General features: G+C 50.0%; 6 protein-coding genes across 6 annotated transcripts; 1 reads left to right on the forward strand and 5 right to left on the reverse strand.

The window, feature by feature from the left end:
• Positions 1–526: 526 nt before the first annotated feature.
• On the reverse strand, positions 527–2,019 carry CPAR01_14825 (zinc carboxypeptidase; the record flags this gene model as incomplete). The annotated part of the gene is made up of 4 exons (XM_060499075.1): positions 527–1,161; positions 1,220–1,334; positions 1,399–1,462; positions 1,508–2,019. The coding sequence occupies 4 exons, from the start codon at positions 2,017–2,019 to the stop codon at positions 527–529; spliced, it is 1,326 nt and encodes a 441-aa protein (XP_060342000.1).
• A 1,646-nt stretch (positions 2,020–3,665) lies between these two features.
• On the reverse strand, positions 3,666–3,923 carry CPAR01_14826 (uncharacterized protein; the record flags this gene model as incomplete). The annotated part of the gene is made up of 1 exon (XM_060499076.1): positions 3,666–3,923. The coding sequence occupies one exon, from the start codon at positions 3,921–3,923 to the stop codon at positions 3,666–3,668; it is 258 nt and encodes an 85-aa protein (XP_060342001.1).
• Positions 3,924–5,440: 1,517 nt separating this feature from the next.
• On the reverse strand, positions 5,441–6,928 carry CPAR01_14827 (ATPase; the record flags this gene model as incomplete). Its single annotated transcript, XM_060499077.1, has 1 exon — positions 5,441–6,928. The coding sequence occupies one exon, from the start codon at positions 6,926–6,928 to the stop codon at positions 5,441–5,443; it is 1,488 nt and encodes a 495-aa protein (XP_060342002.1).
• Positions 6,929–7,570: 642 nt separating this feature from the next.
• On the reverse strand, positions 7,571–9,088 carry CPAR01_14828 (major facilitator superfamily transporter; the record flags this gene model as incomplete). Its single annotated transcript, XM_060499078.1, has 5 exons — positions 7,571–7,724; positions 7,794–7,891; positions 7,944–8,723; positions 8,784–8,988; positions 9,054–9,088. 5 exons carry the CDS (start codon positions 9,086–9,088, stop codon positions 7,571–7,573), a joined length of 1,272 nt encoding a protein of 423 aa, XP_060342003.1.
• Positions 9,089–9,434: 346 nt separating this feature from the next.
• Positions 9,435–11,810, forward strand: CPAR01_14829 (uncharacterized protein; the record flags this gene model as incomplete). The annotated part of the gene is made up of 4 exons (XM_060499079.1): positions 9,435–9,625; positions 9,687–9,969; positions 10,027–10,676; positions 10,727–11,810. 4 exons carry the CDS (start codon positions 9,435–9,437, stop codon positions 11,808–11,810), a joined length of 2,208 nt encoding a protein of 735 aa, XP_060342004.1.
• Positions 11,811–11,977: 167 nt separating this feature from the next.
• Positions 11,978–12,580, reverse strand: CPAR01_14830 (3-octaprenyl-4-hydroxybenzoate carboxy-lyase UbiX; the record flags this gene model as incomplete). Its single annotated transcript, XM_060499080.1, has 1 exon — positions 11,978–12,580. One exon carries the CDS (start codon positions 12,578–12,580, stop codon positions 11,978–11,980), a length of 603 nt encoding a protein of 200 aa, XP_060342005.1.
• Between the last annotated feature and the right edge of the window lie 223 nt (positions 12,581–12,803).

Genomic DNA, 12,803 nt, shown 5'->3' on the forward strand with positions numbered 1-12,803 from the left:
GCCAGCTGCCAATACTCATCTTGCTCTCACGAGAACATCTCAGAGGTATGGAATGTCAAGAGAGCGCTAGGACCGATAGACATCTTGCCTGAACAAATTTTCAAATCGCGCTCCTTCGCTTGCATATGTGTGCCCGTTCTCTATAAGCACGTAAATCCCCAGAACTGAGAGTCTTAAAACAATAGAGCGGATGATGTGAATGAAATTGCACGAATTGGAAACCACCTGTGGGGATTTTGGGGATAATGTGGTTTCATTTCCTTTTTCTGAAAGATGAAAGGAGATTCAGCAATCAAAGCAATCGTGCCCTTAGAACCGGCCAAGATAGCCGAGCTCTGGAGACGTAATCAACTTTTGCTAAGCTCTTCATTTAAAGCACCAGCTTCAGCCTGCCATGTGTTTACTGCCAGCATCTGTTTCGATAGCTAAGCAGAAGTAGGGAGATGTCGGCTATTACCTGATCGCGATGGCTACGGAAGTGCAGAATATTATTTACAGGTTCAATTCACAGGGCGCAGGTGAATAGTTAGACAGCTCCTATTCCATCAAAAAACACCTCGTCCAACAAAGTATACAGTACCTGCTGTCCTTCCCACTGCTCCTCCGCGGCGCCAAGAATGCGATCGGGAGGTAAGACAAAGCCGAAATCGCCTGTATCAGGAAGCTCAATGGTGTAGGAAAAGTCCGCGCCGCCAATTGCATAAACATGGTCAGGTGCTGCCCCTGTGGTGGTATAGAGGGTAGCACCGCTGGGCCCAAATGTGAAAGTAGTACGTCTCTCGGAGCTGTCACGGATGACCTCGCTGAGCACCGAAGCAGTCTTGGTCCACTTGCCGAGCTCGGGAGCATACCACGTCTCCTTGGAACCGAAGGGTGAAAGAATATACTGGCCGTAACTGTGCCAGTCAATGTACAGTTTGATACCGCTGGTATCGCGCAGCTTGCGAACGTAAGCATCTAGGCCTTGGTTTTCGATGGTGTCGGAAGGCTTCTGGCCGCGGTAGGATTGGGCACACGGGTTGGTAGAAGCGCCAAACGGATTTGCATCCCATCCGTACTCCCAATTTCTATTAATGTCGGTTCCGTAGCAAGTTGAATTCAGAGGTGGGGGCGTGCGTGTCTTGCGCCAGAGACGGTCGACCTCCTGGGAGAATGTGAAGCCTGGTTCCGGTTTGAGTTCGTAGGCTCTTTGTTGAAAGGACTGCAAGGTCTGACTTACCATCTGGATTTACGATAGGGAAGATGTGAAAGTCGTATTGATTCAAGATGGAGTCCGAAGTATTGGTGGCGTTCTTGTGGGCGTTGATCAGCTGTAGAGTAATATACTCAATGACCTGCGCAAAGAAACGATCAACTCAGTTATGCCCAACCGTTTATCAATGTCATCCATCAACTCACAGGAGCTGCAATCCACTCTCTTGCGTGAACAGTACCGCTAGTATCTTCGTCAGAATTTGAAAACCTATGCAGTAATATTTGTAGCTGGCGGCTAAGCCATCGTTCTTACTGGTAGAGTACAGCGGGCTTTCCCGGACCCTCATCGCCGAAAAGGTGGATTCCGTGAATTGTCCGATTCTCGAACGACCGCCCCGAATACACCAGCTCAGAGTTTCCCGGAAAGGCTTCGTGGAGGTCGGTGAAGTATTGGACATGGTCCTTATACGAGTGGTACGAGTCGAACCACGAAAGATCGTCGATGTCGCGCTTATATGCGGTGCGAACTTGGGATTCGGCGGCGATTGACTCGCCGAGGTCACTGTGCATGATGCGGTAATCTAGCCCAAGTGACTCAACAATATTGACTTGGTCTGGCGAAATGACGATGTCAATATGAGTATCCACATCGTGGTTCCATTTGTGATGAGGAATCGTGGCAAGTTTGGCTTGCACGGTTGCCAATTGGTTGAGGGTTTTCACTCGGAGAACCTGGTAGCCCTCATAATTAATTGGACTCCTCCTTTGAAAGTTGAAGCCAGCTGCGAGCGTAGAAAACACGGAAATAATGGCGGCAGGTCTCATCTCAAAGATACGTCAACAAAACTCGTAGTATAGGGATATCGCAAAAAGACAATTTTTTGACACCCTAGCTACTATCGACGAGCTTATAAGTACGTTGTTTTCGATTACCAAAATCAAAACTCACGACACACCATCAGTGCCAAGCTTCACAATAGCAGTAGGTTGATTGCGTGCGAATTAGGCAGCCTCCGGACTGAGCCACGTAGTCGATAAATTCTCCAAGCCTGCAACTATCTCTCTCTAGGAGAGGCAAGTGTCCAAAAGTTCTCTAATAACGCGTCGCCGTGCATGACGTAAGAAACAGCCTCACCTTCCCCTTTAATCTTAGCCAATGCATGGCATTTTGTGACCCCTCAGCAAAGTCGACTTTTCGTGATTCTTGTTGAGTAAGACGTCTTACTTAGGCGATGGATCCCCTGCTTCTTTTGAAATCTCGCAGTACTTCATCGCGGAGCCACGTGCTAGTCACAAAACAGTTGTAAACACCCATGCTACTCATCAATTTACCAAAATTCTGGCCAAAGGAAGATAGGTAGATGTAAAGAAATAAGTTGTTCTTCATAATTGAAGAAATTGCGTTCGGATCTTGCTCAAAGCCCCGAAGACAATGCCTTGGAGCCACTGGGAACAATGGAAAGTAGGACCAGAGCTACAAGAGACGTGTTAAGCGTAGCTTGCTCGCCGAAGCTTCGTGCCGCAGACTTGAAGTATAGAATGGTCGGTCAACAAGGGCCTAGTCAATATTAGACCGCCAGGGGACCATGATGTCACATAGAGTTGTGTTATTCAGGCAAATGGCCTCAATGGTAGAAACCATGGCTAGTCAATCACCTGAAGAATATATGAATGAATGCAAGCCCGCCACCCGCTCAAGACATGTTGATACCGGCTGCACGGTAGGTTCTGAGTTGCTTACCTATGGTTATCAAGACCGAAACCGCCGGACAAGTAGTCAAGTTTGGATAGAGCGATCCTTAATCTGTACGTAGAGCCATACAACATAGACAGGATGCAGCCTACTGGGTTCATTGGGCCAAGCAAGTCGGGGTCAAGTTTCCTACACATGGCTGGCCTCGGGTCAAACCTTCAACTGGCCTGATGTTTGTCCCGCTTGACAACAGTCTGCGGGCATTGAATCGGACCATGAGATTTGTCCTGAGAATGACTTCCGGGTCAGAAATAAGAGATGTGATCGTCAAGTGCCTCGTGACTTAGGTACTCAGTGCAAGCAAGGGAGAACTTACGAAATTGATCAACACGTGGTTAGTTACAGTGGTAAGAATGCTATTTAGAGACTCAAGGTAGCTGCAGATCACGAGGGAATGATAGCATCAGAGAGTCACTGAGAAGCCCACAGTTTGAGAGCGTGAAGCATCTCTCTTCCAATGATTTAAATGTAATCCAATAATTTCCTAATGATGTTTTGGACCACGCCAAACACAAACAATTGGCCTCGCGAAACCATTCTCTCGGAGCCTCCAAGAACGCTGCTAAGACTTTGTCAATTTCCCACAGGCCGTGATTCAACGTTCGATGTCGGTGACTGGTGTAAGATTCTTCTCGTTCTCATTAGCGATGATTAATAGAGGTCATACAGAGTTTTTGAAGGTTGACTGACCTACCTCCGATTTCGTCCTCTCCCTGAACTAATCGGCATCACAGTTGAACGTGACACCATCAGGTTTTCCACCAGCCTGGCACGCCGCATTCGCAGATTTGCAGTGCGTGCTATCGGGTTTCACATCCTTTGCGCAACAAAAGTTGCACATCGTTCCTTGAATAGTGGCTCCGCAGTTCTTAGGCTCTACGCAGTGTCGTCGGACAAGAGAATTGGGTGCGAAGTCGGATGAGGGCATTGTCGCAGCCACAGGCAGTAGGATGAGGAAGATTCGCCCAGCGATCATGATTACCACAGTTTAAATGTAAGCTTTGCGAAGCTAATACGCGGTAGGATGTGTGTCATAGAGGATCAATCGCCTAGACACCAGCAAAGCCGAGAGTGGAAATCAGCCCTCTTTATTCTTCCTCCAAGATTGCCTAAAGCTAGGACCACAAACGGCAATCATTTTCAGACTGATTATGGATCAAAGTTAGACTTCAAGTGCGCCTTGTCATAAGGCACGCTTCGAGCCTAGCTAGTTGGTGATGGGCAGGAAGGTTTGCTATCCGAATCCGCCCAAAGAATGCATCAAAAGTATACCAAGGCTTGCAGAAACGGCGGCTTTGGGAGCATGACAGTGAGCAGAAAGGAGATATATTCTCCGACTTTCTCCGGAACTTGTGTATTCGCGAAACGGCTTCAGAAATCTGCGTTAGTCATGCAACCTTTTTGTTTAAGACTAAGTAAAGTGTCGCGGCGCCGCTATTCTGCACAAAAACTACCACTCCCAGGCGCCGACTCGCAGCACCGTTGGTTGGATTTGCGGAAAGTTGATGAGGGTATTCGAGGCTGTTTTGCTTTTCACTGACCCTCGTCGGATGTCCGTTTGAGGGGAAGTCCCTCAGTCGACAGAATTGTATATTTGGGGTGGTTTCGTCCGATGAGATGACGCACTCTCGCATCGGCTCCAAGAGCCCTCCGTGAACTCTACATACGATACGGTGCCTGCCTCGTGACATATATCACCGGGATATGAAGACCAAATACTGCAAACTCCATTCTTGGCCACCACCCCAAAATCCATCGGCGCCAAGACAGGGCCATGCTCATGGACCACGACCCTGTCCTCATGTCGACGGAGTGTGGAAGCGGCTGTACGAAAATTCCGGCTACTCTTGCCTTTCATGCACGACGATTTCGTTCTCGGAAACTTTCTAGGTTCCTTTGTCGTCTCAAATATTTAGGCTTTTGAGCTCGTGAGCTTTCTCTCCCCATATTGGTCACGGAGAAACCCGCGTTTGAAATTGGAAGGCTAACTAGTAGACAGACGAGATGGGTCGCGGCAGTCCGGAGATGGGTCTTGATTAGTATTGATGCTAAGGTAGGAGGCACTGCTGGGGATGTCGGACTACTTCAACTCCATCGAAGTTGAGAGGCTGGGTGTGCAAGCCCTCTGGGTCAAAGATGGCAGGGTAAGTTTGTATGAGTGCTGATTTAGGCACCGAATCAACAGAGTAGATAGGCCAAACGAAAGAGAGGCCGGGTCATCATTCGTTACAAGGGTGTTCAATAATTTCCTGGAGAAAATGCGTTGCGCGCGCCGATAGCTACATCGACCATGGCTTTGAAAAAACACACATGAGGAATGCATTTACTGCTGGCATCATTTAACGTAAGGTCTTCTCTCCCAATACAAACAACAGCGACAAACGAGTGAACAGGGGAAAAAAAGAAATAACAAGACTCCATCCAGGGTCTAAAACCAGTCATAAGGTACATATAATAGTACAGTGAGGCAAATAGCTATTACACACTCAACTTCTAAGCCTTCCCATTGGAAGTTATCAACTCGAACTCTTTGAAGTGGGCTCTTGCAAGTTCTTTTTGAACCCAACTTGCGATGCTTTCTACCGCATGATACGGGCTTTCTAAATGTACCTGGAAAAACCCCTGCAATTGAGATGGGGTCAAGGTGTCTTCCGGTATCACGCTGGAAAACTGGACAGAAAGCTTCTCAATTTCTTCCATTTTCAGGTGTGTTGTGCACCCTAGGTCGGGAGAGAACATCCGCACGAACATTTCCGCCGCTGACTTTGGGCTAATGTTGCCCAGAAGAACCTTCATGTCGACTCGGCCGGGCCGAATCAAGGCACTGTCGAGTTGCTCGGGTCGATTCGTAGTCATGATGACGATACGGCCCTCCTGCGATCCAACGCCATCCAAAACATTCAGCAGTCCGGAAAGAGTGCAGTTGGGCACATTGCTGCTTTCCGGTGAATGTGCTCGTCCATTCCCGTTGCTGGTCTTCTCATGGCTGCTTGAACGCTCCACCCACACGGCATCGATGTCTTCGAGAAGAACCACACATCGCGGCGGAATCTCCTGAAACATCTGCTCTAAATCGGCATCCGTTGCCACACTGGGGATCTTGACCTCGTAGAGATCTAACCCAAACTCGCCGGCAATCGCCACAGAAAGCGAGGACTTGCCAGTTCCAGGCGGGCCGTAGAAGAGGTAGCCTCTCCGGTACGGCATACTCCGGCTTTGGTAGCGCATCTGAGTCTTCGGATCCAGGTAATTCCGGATATCAGCAAGCAACTCCTGCTTCAAGCTGAGGTCAAAGTGCACGGTGTCCAGGTGGCGGAGGGGCTTGCGGGCTTTAGGTTTCCAAGACATGCCGTAACGGTCGCGGGAGTAGATGATGACGAAGTACTGCGTCTGCCTGTCGGCGTACTCGCGGCAGGCTTCGATGAGATTCTGGACAGGATGCGCCGACCATCCGAAGCAGCTGATTGTCAGGTCCTCGCCTCCGATTCCATCGTAGCTGGGGTCCGATAGTGAAGAATTGAAATCTCCAACGGCACGGGTGACGACAAAAAAGTTGCCTTTGAACCAAAGCCACCGTGTGTTCCAGTGTGGACAATACTGAACGGTATGGCGCGACTTCTTCAGAGCGGCAGCACGGTCTGGGTTGGCGCGTCCAACTTCGGTACGACCGGTGAAGGCGCGATAATGCCGGGGCCGGTTGGCGAGGACCCATTTCACGACGCTGCGGTTAACAGGGTCGCCGCCCGGTATTGTGACGGAAGCGAGGAAAAAGCGCCGAATACAACTATACGCTTCCTGGCAGGCACATTGCATGAGTCTCCAAGCCGTAGGAAGGGTGCCGGCTATGGCAACAATAGAGCCAATTTGTGTTATATCGAGCTCGGACCACCGAGTGAGAACGTCCCTCACCACGCCCGCTCCTTGAGACCACGGGTCGAGGAGAGCGTGGCTCGCGCCGGCGATGTGGAACTGGTGGGCCATTCAGGCGATGGGCTCATTCCGAGCCGGCCCGGCCTGTGAAGAGATGCAGTCCAAGGGATCGGTTCACAAGTGAAGGGAGATCAGGGTGCCTTCGGTCGGCCAATCCTATTAGGAACAGCAAGGTCCGAGAAATCTGTTCAAAAAGTGAGGCTAAGGCAAAGCCTGGCAATAGAAAGATCAATATAAAAAGACAAAAAGAATAGATTAACGCATTTTGATGAAACGAGTGACAACAAAGTGAAGCAAAAATGTGAACAAGTGATTGTCTAGAAAGATCGTGCGAGGCCAGCTTGTGGTCATTTCGAAGGGTCGGAAAGCTTTTTCTCCCCAAACCTGCGCTCCGGAGAAGCCACATTTACCAGCCACACACGAGCCATACTAGAGATCCCATCATCGGCGAGCACCTTGCGGAACATCAAAACCCCGACCGGGCACCCGGCGTACCAGGAACAGCTTCGGCCCGAAGGGAACAGGGACCCCACTGGTCCGAGCGGTCTTGCTTAGGTAAGTACTCTCAGTAGTCTCCAAAGGTATGAGCGATACCTCCGAACGATGTGCCGCTGAACGCAGTACTCTTGACTCCGAACATACATCACAAGTGAAGCCAGGACCATACTGCAAATGACTGAATACCATATAGATCTAGACGGTTGCAATCACACTGCTGTTTAACCGCCATCTAGCTGCAGCAAGGATGGCAGCTCCAACCACGAGAGTTGCGCCGGTCCACATCGACAACGCAAGATATCCGGCATGCGCAAGAATCTGGCCGCTGATGGGAGGCCCGACAAGAGCGCTGTCCATTGTCATGGTCAGTGTCCACAAACCGCCCTAGGCATGGAGTAGCAGAAGTGTGACGACTCACGTTACAGCGATGGAGCCCATCATGAAGCCGACAGCCAACCCCTGATGACGATGATGGGCAATTTTTCCGACGCATGCACCCTGCAAGCTCATGATGGCCTGCAAATACGTCAGCCATTGTCATGGAAGTTCAAGATGTGAATCTACTCACTCCAGAGGAGAATCCGTACGCCAAACTCCATACTGCCAACCCAGGAAGAGACGTTGCCGCCGTCCAGCAAAAGCCAACGATACCAGCCGCAAGAGTTGCCAGCATGCAAAGATTGAAATGCCCATACCGGTCTGCGAGAAACCCAGGAATAACTCGTCCCAGGAATGAAGCACCGTTGAGCCCAGATAACAAGTAAAATGCCGTCGATGTGGACAAGCCATGTTGAACGCCGAAGCCCGTAACAAAGAAGACGGGAGTAAACAGTCCAAAGTAGCCGAGTGCTAACCCTCCACAGAGAAGGATAAAGGTCTTGTTCTTCAGGATAGAGTAGTTGGCCTTCGATTTGGACTGTATCTCGTCATTCGATGAGGTCGTTCCCTTCTCGTCCTCATCTGATGCCGCATGGATTGGACTCAAAGATGCTTGGGGTGCGGGGGCATCAACCACAGTGATGCAGGCGAATGCTAGAAGAGGAGCCATAGTGAAAGCAACAACTCGCATAGTCCATCCGAAACCAAGCTGGCGTTTGTTGAGAAGTTGCTCTAGCATGATCGGCCAGATGATGCCACCGATGGAGGACCCGCCAATTGTGAGACCTAGAGCAAGGCCACGGCGATGAGGCATGCGGCGTGACACCACAGCCACAGGGGGGCAGAAAATGAGCGACATACTCACCCCAAGCAAAATCCCCTGGGCTAGGAAAACTTGGTAGTACTGTTTACAGAGAGAGGTCATGAAAAGAGCAAACAGTTGACCGATACTGCCAATACACAGGAGAATCTGTAAAGCGTGCACCTTAGTACGTGGAGGTCGGCAGGGCTGCAATCAATTTTCACATACCGTAGGTCCCAATCTGTCGGTTAAAACGCCTGATATTGGTGCACATAGGTAGACGATAGAAATAGATATGGATCCAATCCAGGAAATATTGGACTCAGATTCTCCGAGAAACGTCTGGTAATACTCTTGGAAAATGCCGAATGCATTAAGGAAGCCAGCTGTGCAAAAAAGCGAAAGCGAAGCACCTACGACAGCGAGCCACGATCTAAAGCTGATAGTTCCGAATGAGATTTTGTGATTATATTCAAATTCCGAAAACCATAAGCTCACCTATCGTAACCGGGAGGAGGTTGAGATGGCTCCATGGCAATGTAAGTTGTGTTTTGTGGCTAGAATATCAAGTTCAGGACACTGGCTGGCGTAAGCAACGGCAAAAAAAAAAAAAAAAAGCCAAAAGAAAAATAAGGTTGATTTAGGCACTTAGCAGTTCCCCATGGGCATTTAATAAATATTATCGCTTTGCTGTCGTATTGTTGCTCTGGATGAGGTGGCGTAGATGGAGTTGGTAAGCACCGCGGATTATCCGTGGAGTAACCCGTTGGCGTCCGAGGAAGGTCCGCAGCCAGGAGCGAACTTGGACTTTGCCTCATCAACATCAACAAAGTCCAGTGGCGAAGCACAAGAAAGCAATTACGAATCATTTAATTCATCATGAAGCGCACAATGCGACCTGATAGTGATAGCGCAGCCCAGAAACGACGTCGTCAACCCCAAGTTTCGTGTGACTCGTGCCGCAAGAAGAAGCTCAAGTGCGACCGCGGAGACCCGTGTTCGAGCTGTGTGATGCGCGGCTTGTCATGCGCAGGGCAGCCGGGGACACAAAATCCGATTGTGGAATTGAGGTAACCACAGAAATGGTGCATACATATCGACGACCGGTCTACCTTAGCTAACTACGGATAGCCATGCGCCAAGGTTGAGCGAGATTGCCGACGACTCTATCCTGAGTCGGCTCCGTAATCTAGAGCACGCTGTGTTCGGGCCAGTGTCTTCTGCCGGCACAGAATTTTCCATGCAGCAGCTTGCGGACACTGTCGGACCTGAAAGGATAGAGCGGTCAAAACCGTCCCGACGCCGAAGTCTGGGTTTATCAACACGGCATCCTCATCTACGGAGGTTCATGGATAACGAACGGCAGCAAACCGCGAAGTTTCTCGATTCAACATTCACGCGAAATAGTCTAAACGTGAGAAACACAATATCCAGACTTTAGAGTTCGAAATCCTAATGGACTGTTACCCAGGTCACTCTACCATTTGAAAAGGTGGACTATCACGTTACCAATGTCTGTCACTTTCCCAAGACACCCGCAAGCACAACCTCCGGCCTTACACCCTCCATCGATTCAGAAGGACGATTATCGACCTGGTTGATGACCCAAGAAGAGGCGTTGCTGCTACTACAAGACTTCCTCGACAATCCGTTTCATCTCCTTCCCATACTTCATCCAACAGCAGCCAGGTCCATGATCGTCAACTTCTATTGCGGAGGTGAACCAAATCCAGCACACGCTGCACTGATTCTAGGAATCGCAGCAACGAGTGCTTTCTTCTTCACCGAGGGGTCCAAAGCCAACGGGACCTTCGAGTCTTTGGAAGAAGCTACGCACACCGCCATAGCTTGGTTCAGATCCTCTCTCAACATACTAGAAAAATCACATGCCAATACTTGGGTCTGTCTGGAAGAGGTACAAGCACGTTCGGTCCTCGCTTATCTTGTCTACAACATGGAAGGCTGCTCAGCTAGGTTCAGATTCCTTCATGGCTGTTCGTTGTCGTCCGCTCGAGAGATGAGCCTGCACCTAATCGACAGCCCTGGCTCGGAACAGCGGGACGAAGAGTCTGCAAAGGAAATCAAGAGAAGGGTATGGTGGCATATTACTGCTACAGACTGGTACGTCGCTCTCATTCCTCTTCTATCGACTATTGCTCATCATAGCTCAGGATGCTGGGTCTCATGGGAGGGCCCACGGATGGGACGTACAACGTTCAGCCGCGACAAATGAATGTTAATGAGCCTCGGAACATCAATGATGACGAGGCGAGCCTCTCGAATAAGGCCATTAGCATGCCTTCAGATACTGCGACGACGATGAGCTGTTTCATCCGGCGCATCCAACTCGCTGGTATTTCTCGTTCTGTCATCGATGCCAGAACACCAGGAGTTCCAGATGCTGAAATAACGGACTACGAACATGTCCTCGAGTTAGATCGTCTGTTTGCAGATGCTATTGCCGACTTCCCCCCATTCCTCCGCCCCGATGGGCCCATTCCAGAGACCGCGCCGCCCTATCTATCGCTGCAGAGAGATGTTGTTCTCCTCGGTTTCCTCTCGCGACGCGCTCGATTACACCGACCATTCTTGCTCCATGACAAACAAGATGCTCAATACCAGTCATCGCGAGAGATATGTCTGAGCTCAGCCCGGACTGTCCTCGCAATCGCCACACGTCTACTAAAGGTTTCACAGACTAGAGAGCCAGTGCAAACCTTCAGCTCGCGAGCAATAGGCTGCCGTCTAGGCTGTGTCATCGGTCATATGTTCATGGCGTGTACAATATTGGCACTTCACTCAGGAGGCGTCTCAAGTCGTGAGGGCTTAGCAGACGGCAAAGAGTCATGGTTAGTATCTGATGCATCAGCAGAGCTGCATGCCGAGGTTGTACAAGCTTGCCGTGCTTTGGCATTGGCCGGAAAAGAATCGGTGATTGCTGCGCAGCTTGTTCAGAACCTGACGGGCGTTTTGCGTCGCTATCGTGTCCAGGGGATGGATGACGCTGTCCCATCAGAGGTAGAAGATGACAGAGAGTCTGTCGACGCAGGACTCTCGACTGACGATCCCGAAGCGGTTGCAACGGCCGGACTGAGGACTGTTTATGATGATGGTGGCAGTGCTGAGAAATCTAGTTTGGCTGGAGAAGACGTCCTCGGTCTTGACAGCCTATGGAACGATCTCCTTGGAGACGCCAACACATTTGGATGGGATCAACTTTTTGCAGGACTCGACTCCTATTGCGGCCCGACCTAGACATTAGCTTGCAAAAGGCACTAGGACTTATCACCGATGTCGAGGTACACCAGAAGTAGACATCCGGCTTGCTCCCGTCACACTCCACAGTGGTCCAACAATATCTCAGTCAGCCGTTACTATCATTCGGCGAAAGTGATCTGGTGTACAGTCGATTGTAATCAACATTACTTGCTATTTGTCGTACTCTTCTGCATCCCATCCCACCTTTCAAAGTTTCTCGCATCCAAATCGAAAAGATCCAACAACCTTCCGACCATCTGATCAAGAACATCATCAATTGACGACGGCCGCGTATAGAATCCGACAACAGGCGGCGCGATAATCGCCCCCGCCCTCGTGACCTCCATCATATTCCTCAAATGGATCTCACTAAACGGCGTCTCCCTGACAGACAAGACCAGCCTCTTGCGCTCTTTCAGACAAACATCTGCTGCTCTCGTGACCAAGTCATCACAGATACCCGCATTGATCGCAGCGAGGGTCTTGACGGAACACGGTACAACAATCATGCCATCCACGCGATATGAGCCACTTGCAATAGGTGCGGCTAGATCGTGCGAGCTATAGGCGTGGTCTGCAAGTGCTTTCACCGCCGCGGGTGTGTAATCGGTTTCCCACTTTATCGTCTCGGCGGCCCACTTGCTGATAATGAGGTGCGTTTCGACATTGAGCCTCCGGAGGGTCTGAAGAACGTGAATACCAATCTGGGCTCCTGTCGCGCCCGTCAAGGCGACAATGATCTTTTTGCGAGGTGTGATGTCTTTCATTTCGTTGATGGCTTTTTTGTTGGTAGTTCTTCACAAGCATTTACCGACGTGGTGTCTCTGAAGTGTAAATGACAGTGATTTGCCAAAGATGTTGTGGACGTATTCTTGCTTTTGGGTCTGAAAGTGCTTGGAATGATGTTTGAGCCAGTTATAATTGCGTACCTCTGGATCACACTCTTCTTTCAGCGATACTACCCTACATATTTAATGGGATCACGATAAA

This window comes from Colletotrichum paranaense (genome assembly GCF_030867605.1).
Source record: "Colletotrichum paranaense strain IMI 384185 chromosome Unknown Scaffold_17.1, whole genome shotgun sequence".
NCBI classification, from domain to species: Eukaryota; Fungi; Ascomycota; class Sordariomycetes; order Glomerellales; family Glomerellaceae; genus Colletotrichum; species Colletotrichum paranaense.